A 7,500-nucleotide genomic window follows, 5' to 3' on the forward strand; every position below is an offset into this window, starting at 1 on the left:
GTAACTTTTAGACATTGTCATACATCTAAAAACCCTGCTGCAGACTTGGTACTATCGCTGCAGAACAACCGTGAGAACACAGATCATCACATGCGTAGATCTGCTATCTAGCAAAAATCATGAAGTAAATATTTTTCGTTTGAAAGCTGGTATGTCTCTACCTCTATATTTTATTCATGAAAAAAATTGTATACAGTACAAGCGGACTGCAGGTGGGCTGTGTCTACATTAAATGACCTGTGCTTGTCTCTGGGGGGGCTAGAGTAACTGACCTGTGCTTGTCTCTGGGGGGCTAGAGTAACTGACCTGTGCTTGTCTCTGTGGGGGCTAGAGTAACTGACCTGTGCTTGTCTCTGGGCAGCTTCACCTCCTTCCTGGCCTCTGACTTGGGGGCGGCAGACAGCAGAGCGTCCACCCTCATGACCAGCTCCGAGCCTCTGAAAGAAGAAACAACACACAGCCTCTCTTTACACCCACACCACACGCAGGCACGCAGACGACAGACACACAATGCCCTCCCGGCAGGGCTGGACTGGTCATCTGGCATAGCGGGCATTTTTACATTTCTGAAAATATGGGCCCACAAGGGTGCGGGGCCCCACCGGTGACTCAGTTCTGCACCGCTAATTATGAGGGGGCCCTTTTAAGCCGAAAGTGCCGGGGCCCTATTTCTTCCCCAGTCCAGCCCTGCCTCCCGGCCTCATCTCTTAAACACATTTCAGGAAGGCAATTACCTGATCTATATGAACCCAAAACAGAAACCGCTTGGCAGTGAGGAGAGGTCATATACGGTTACAGAAAACACAACAAATCAAAAGTAGCAGGATATTTTTTTGGTTATGGCTTTGAGACGCTTTTGTAATGATTTTTTTAAGGCAGGCCGTCCTTAGAGCCCTATTTTCACTATTTGTGGCATTCATTTTTTGGGCCGTGCTAAAATTACATCTGGTGTTATTCAAATTTTTATTGCAAGCTGGTATCACCACGTACCAGAGGAGAAGAGCAAAAAATATATTTTGGGAGAAGAGAAAATGAACTGCAATACCAATTTTGTTGTCTGGTGTGTGCACTGCTTACAAACACTGATGCTACATCCCACAGGCAGGGACACCAAACACACCAACGTTTGCTGTGATTTTTGTCCTTCATCAGTAGGGCTGCAACGATATTGTATTGAATCGAGAAATAGTGATATGCAGAGTCACAATACTGTATCGTGATACAAGGAGGCTGTATCGTGATGAGCCCTTTTAAAGTTCTGTTACCCTTCTGTTAACTTACATGATATGATGTGATAGTGCTTCCAAGCTTCAAATCATCATCATTGTTATTTTTAAACTTTATAAAATGATTAGCTTCTTGTAACATATTCTACCTACAAAATATCACGTTTTTCACTTATACAATTAATTTTATAATGTTAGCAAATGTGAAAAAAAGATGGCCCAGGATCGAAATAACTGGAGAGCAGTTGTTCGTGGCCTATGCCCAAAGTTGGGCGGTAGGCGTAAGTAAGTAAGTATATGTGAAAAAAGCAAATTAATTAATTAAAAGTTGTATCGTTACAGCCCTACACCAAACACATCAACGTTTTCTGTGATTTTTGTCCTTCATCACATCATCAGACCACTAGGGATTCTAGTAGGAACGGAGCACAGAACTTACTTTTCTCCCTTCAGACCCATCTGTTTGACTTTGGCTCTGATTTTCTCGGCCGATGTGCTGAGCGTTATCTTCTCCAGCAAATGAAAATCGTCTGGACTGAGCTCCTCCTCCTCCTCAAATGGTCCCAAGATCTACAGAGAGATGAGCACACCGCACGCGCGCGTGGACAATATGTCAGCCAGGAGAAAACGCTTGATATAGAGGAGATATAAACCGTAAACAAACTCTCTTCTCTGCAGACGCACACCGCCCATATTTCTTGGGTGATCTTCACTAGTAGGAGGGGGGGCCAGAGCCAGAGCCAGAGCCATAAGATACTGATGTTTATGCATGAGGGCCAGTGTAGGAAATATGGAACCCACCGCTGCCTTCGAGGGAGCACAGATGTACACGGGTGATACAGACCCACACAAATTCAAGAGTGTTTCTTCAAACGCCGCCGCCACCGCCGCCGCCTCGAGCGCCCAGCTTTCCTCTCCAGATGGGAGAGATGTGATCTGTGCAGACCACTTTCCACGCTTCCCTGCTAATCATACAGGAGGGCACGAGATGCCTCATCTGTCCCAGCCAGATGGTCACTGTATATCACTGCAATGGCCCCCACCACCCTCACCCCTACCCCCGCCTCCAAAACCCCCACCATGGCACCCAACCTCCACCGCTCCACAACACCACCCAACCCGGCCTGCTCCACTCTGCATCAGCTCACTGCAATGTCCCCACCCACCCCCACCCCCAACACCCACCAAGGCACCCCATCTCCACCTCCACCTCCAACACACCCACCACCCGGCCCGCTCCTCTCCTCTCCGCATCAGCTCCATGTGGGGAGGAGTGGATGACCTGTTCCCGGCTGCCGGCCGGCCTGTCTGTCTGCCTGTGGGGCTGAGTGATATTAATTGTGGGTGCCGTCTCAGGCTTTGGCCCCTTCATCCTTCGCTGTCAGACGCAGCGCCGCTGAGGCATCAGTCATGCGCTCATCGCACCCGGTCTACCACCACACATGTGGGATAGAGAGAGGGAGAGAGAGGGAGAGGAAGACAGAGAAAAAGAGAGTCAGAGGCAGAGAGCAAGAGAGAGAGATAGAGAAAATGGGAGAGAGTGAGTGAGAGAGGGAGAGAGAAAGAGAGAGTGCAAGCGAGAGAGAAGGATCGCAAGAGAGAGAAAGAGTGAGAGAGAGAGAGAGAGAGAGAAAAAAAGAGTGAGAGAGAAAATAAGAGTCAGAGAGAGAGAGAGGGGGAGAGAGAGAGAGAGAGAGAAAGAGAGAGGGTGGGGGGGTAAGAGAGAGATAGAGAGCAGACTCGGAGGCCCTGCCCGTCACCTGTGACCTGCCCAAACAAACAGCGCTGACGGGACATGGCATCCGATGACTGGCCGCATGGGTGACCACACGCCATGCCACACTTGCACACGCAGCAGATGTCCGGCGGAGCTGCGGTGTGAGCAGACTGAGAATGCCTCCCCTCCCCGTGTGTTTGATCATTTATTCAGTCATTCTTCTTCTTCCTTTCCAGGACAGCACTGCTGCTGCTGGTGCTTTAGTTTTTTTTACAGCGCCATCCTTTACCTCAAAGCCTAGCTGCTTTATATTCTGTGCTATAAAGATGTGTGTTTCAAATGGCTCACTGTGATTTCTAGGGAAACAATCAGGGAACATTCCGCAGGGATGTGTGGTGCTGTAAGACTATCTTTTTAGAGACGACTGGTGGTAAGAGAGCAATGATTTTGTTTCTTTCATTTGAAAAATGCACCCTCTGAAAATTACATTTTTGTCTTTGATGCCTGGGTATATGTGTGCCAATGAGGTATCACACTATTACTATGTTGAGAAATTCACTTATTTGCCATCTCGCCAAACATTTCTCCCCAGGCAATGTCCCACTCTATTGGCAATAAAGTTCTCTTACTCTGGACAATCAAGGAGTCTCTTTGCTGGGATTACATCATGGGTTATCAGCCCTGAAAATAATCCTCCTAGTGGACTCTGTCATATTTTGTGATATCCCTGTGCCAGCAGAATAGAAGCAGCAAAAACCACCATCCCAGAATAGATTCAGACCTACAAATGGGACCTACAAATGTCCTAGAAAACAACACCACCCATGCACAGTGCATGTTGTGACAGCAGCACAAGTAGCCTAGTAAGCCGTGCCTCTCGTGCCTGCTTTTCGAGGTGATGCTATGGTGTGTTATCTTACCCATTGTAGCCTGGAGCGACATATACGCTGCATTCAGGTTCTTGATATTTGAGGGTTTTTTATTTAAAAAGTGGATATGTTAGAGCTGAATGAACACATTCTAATGCAAAATGAGGGTCCTAGCTTTTAAATGCAACTTATTTCATGTTTTATGCTCTTCGGAGGCTGAGAAATGTAGGCTGTAATAGGCAGAGGGCACCTTTTCCCAAAAAGGGCTTAGGCTAAAATGGGTTAAATGCCCTTCCACAAGCAGATTATATTTCCATGTGCCCTGTGTGGAATACAGAAAGGAAATCTATTGAGCGAAAACTGGTCAGAGAGTCACGCTACGGACCAAGCACTCATTCATATCCTTTGCTGTTAAACTCAACTAGGAAACACAGATCATATGCAGTGTGTATTTTTTTTTCTTTTATTACTTATCCTCTATACTCATATACACATTTTTATTTCTCCATCTTATTTCTTATTTTTGAATCTTTTACGTGTTTATTATGTGCAAAGTATTTTTGTGTGAAGTGTGAGTGTGTTTGAGGGACGAGTACTACTACTGCACAACAATTGTCCATTCTGGAACAAATAAAGCTACTGAACTCAACTGAACATATTTTGTCAGCTCAGAGAGAGGTCATGATGCTTTGTGTTATCGTGTGTATAAACCGGTATGGGCAATCGAGCTGCACAGTACTGGGAAAATGTAGTCAGATAAGGCAGGGATTCTCAACTTTGTGCCTTATAATATTTGTGTGCGTGTTGCTGTTGCTGCTGACTATTTATTCCAGTTGTATTGTTTATTGGATCAGAGGTGGGCCCTGAACATTAGTGAAAAATGTGCTTTGTGGCTTTGTTCCACTTACCCTGCCGTTGCTGACCAGCGCCCTCTGGCCGGGGCGGAGCTTCAGCGTGGACTGGCAGAAGTGCTGCTGGCTGAGGAGGAATTCCAGCTCCATGGTGTTCAGCCTCTTGGAGAACGAGTCCTCCTCCATGCCCTGCAGTACACGTACACACACACACACAAGCACAGACACAGGCACAGGCACACACATACACGCACACGCACATGCACACGCACATGCAGACACACACGCACACACACACACACACACACACACACACAGGCACAGGCACAGACACACACACACACACACACACACACACACACACACACACACACACACACACACACACACAGACACACACACACACACACACACACACACACACACACACACACACACAAACACACACACACACACACACACACACAGGCACAGACACACACATAGGCACAGACACACAGACACACAGACACACACACACACACACACACGGAGAGACACAGACACAGACACAGACACAGACACAGACACAGACACAGACACACACACACACACACACGTACACACACAGAGAGAGACAGACACGGACATGAGTGCAAATCACTTGTCTCAGCACTGCACCCAGCGCTCAGGCTCAAGAGATGGTCGGTCTGGGGGATGGGAAGGGAAATAGGCTTTACTGGGAGATGACTCACGCCTGGCCCTGGCTAAAAATAAAGTTGTCGGAACTGACTCCTGCTGAGCAAACTAAGCAGAAAAACGCAAAAATGTATTAATGTTGGTTTAATTATCGACAAAAAATCTGGGAAACGGGCCTGCTCCTGCTGCTGCTGCTGCTGCATGATCGCAATTAATGTGGCATTCAGGCGCAAGACATTTAACAGAGGAAAGTCATCAAAAATGCAGAGGCAGGGCAACAGCGCCCGTTATTAATCAATCACAGCTTTTTCATTCATCATATTTGTAATTAAACATTGGCTTTTAAGTCGATAGCAAATCACCAGAGCCCTGAAGTTTGCAGCGTCAGATTATTACAGTATCCAACATTCCCCCACCACCACCACCACCACCACTCTACCTACCCTCCGCTCCACCGCGACTCCCACAAGAGGCAGGTGAAACATCAATAGTGCCGCGCCGCAACGCAACGCGGGCCTGGCCTGGCCTGGCCTGCGCCCAGCAGTGAAAGGCTCCTGCATCATTTTTATGCTCATTTTTAACAGGCCCGCTACTCCGAGCCCAGTCAAATAATCAGACACCTGTAAACACCATTTTCAGGCTATTTATATTGGGCTGAATATTCATCTCTTCCATCAACTCCACTAGTGCTACTGGCAGCAGAAGGGCTATGATGAATGGTGAAGAGAGAAGACTGAGATGTCATCAGAGACGCCTTTACTAATAGGCTGACTAGGAAACTGCATAGGGCCCTATCAAAACTGCACACACTATAGGGGCCCCCAATAGTCCACTCCGCCATAGGAAACAGCAGCAAAAATAATTCAAGAGGGCCCCATGTCTATATTTTGCCTAGGGCCCCCAAATGAATAAAACCACCACTGGATGGAAGGAAGGAACGAGACAAGAAGGGCGTGAAACACCAAGAAGACAAGACAGAAGAGAAGACGAAAAGACCAAGCGTTGTTGTCTGGTCTGAAGGGAGAATTAGACCATTAGGGAGAAGGATAGGGAGAGATTTGAACGCACAGAGAGAGAGACAAGGTGAGAACTGGCTGCCTAGCACCTGACTACAGAGTGGATCCTCAGGGGTATACATGCTGCACTGTACAGTACTGCACTGTACTGCAAGCAACAGGCTGCTGAGAACGTGCAGATGAACACAGTCTCAAGCAGCAGCAAAGCGCTACAGACTACAGTACACAGCTGAAGAACATGGAGAGGGAGAGGGGGATGAGAGGAAGAAAAAGAAGGATAAGGATGAAACATGTGGAAGAGGAGAATTATGAGGAGGAAAAAGAGGATATGGGGTAGGGAAGAGGAGGATGAAAGGGAGGAACAAGAAGATAGGAGGGAGGAGGAGGATGAGAGGGAAGAGGTGGAAGAGGAGACTTGTGAGGAGGAAAAGAGAATGAGGGGTAGGGAGAGAGGGATGAGAGGAGGGAAGAGGAGGTTCAGCAGAGGGAAGAGGAGGATGAGAGGAGGATGAGGGGAGAGAAGATAGGGATGAGCGGAGGGAAGAAGAGGACGAGAGGAGAGAAGTGGAGGATGAGAGGAGGATGAGCGGAGGGAAGAGGAGGATGGGGGAAGAGGAGGATGAGATGGATGAGAGGATGGAAGAGGAGGATGAGGAGTTGGAAGAGGATGATGAGGGAAGGGGAGAGGAGGATGAGGAATTGGAAGAGGAGGATGAGAGGGGTTGGAAGAGAGAGCACACAGCCAGGAAGATGCGCCAGAACCACCCAGGCAGAAGCTCACAGCAGGAGCTCCACCATCCTCAATGCCCCATGCCAAAGAGTCTGTAGATTGCTCCAGATTAAAGGAGAGGCTCCTCACTGTGCTCTGCAGATACAACTTCTTACGTTATCCGATAATGACTATCGTATGGGAATAATAAAGAGGCAAGTTAAGTGTAGCCACCAAGGATGAAGACTTTCAAGAAGCCTGTGGGTGTCTCAGAACAGCTGCAAAGGCAATCTGGTAGACCATCCAACTAGCCTATACTAGCAAGTTGGCAACACATGAGTACCATCTAATCTTCTGAAATACTTAAGTGCCATGACGCTACCTGATAAGAAGAATACAACAGATCCTTTAACCTTTAATGCAGAGTCTCTATT

At 47.7% G+C, this 7,500-nt stretch overlaps 1 protein-coding gene across 1 annotated transcript in view; it reads right to left on the bottom strand.

Moving 5' to 3' along the window:
* uggt2 (UDP-glucose glycoprotein glucosyltransferase 2) overlaps positions 1 to 7,500 on the bottom strand; it is a 61,713-nt gene that overhangs the window by 29,545 nt on the left and 24,668 nt on the right. The window contains exons 23-25 of the mRNA XM_063213313.1: positions 4,721 to 4,852; positions 1,666 to 1,796; positions 342 to 437 (exon numbers count right to left, since the gene is read on the bottom strand). Of these exons, the coding sequence (XP_063069383.1) occupies positions 342 to 437; positions 1,666 to 1,796; positions 4,721 to 4,852 (359 nt within the window). The remainder of the gene's footprint in view (positions 1 to 341; positions 438 to 1,665; positions 1,797 to 4,720; positions 4,853 to 7,500) is intronic.

Source organism: Engraulis encrasicolus, chromosome 13 (genome assembly GCF_034702125.1).
Source record: "Engraulis encrasicolus isolate BLACKSEA-1 chromosome 13, IST_EnEncr_1.0, whole genome shotgun sequence".
NCBI lineage: Eukaryota > Metazoa > Chordata > Actinopteri > Clupeiformes > Engraulidae > Engraulis > Engraulis encrasicolus.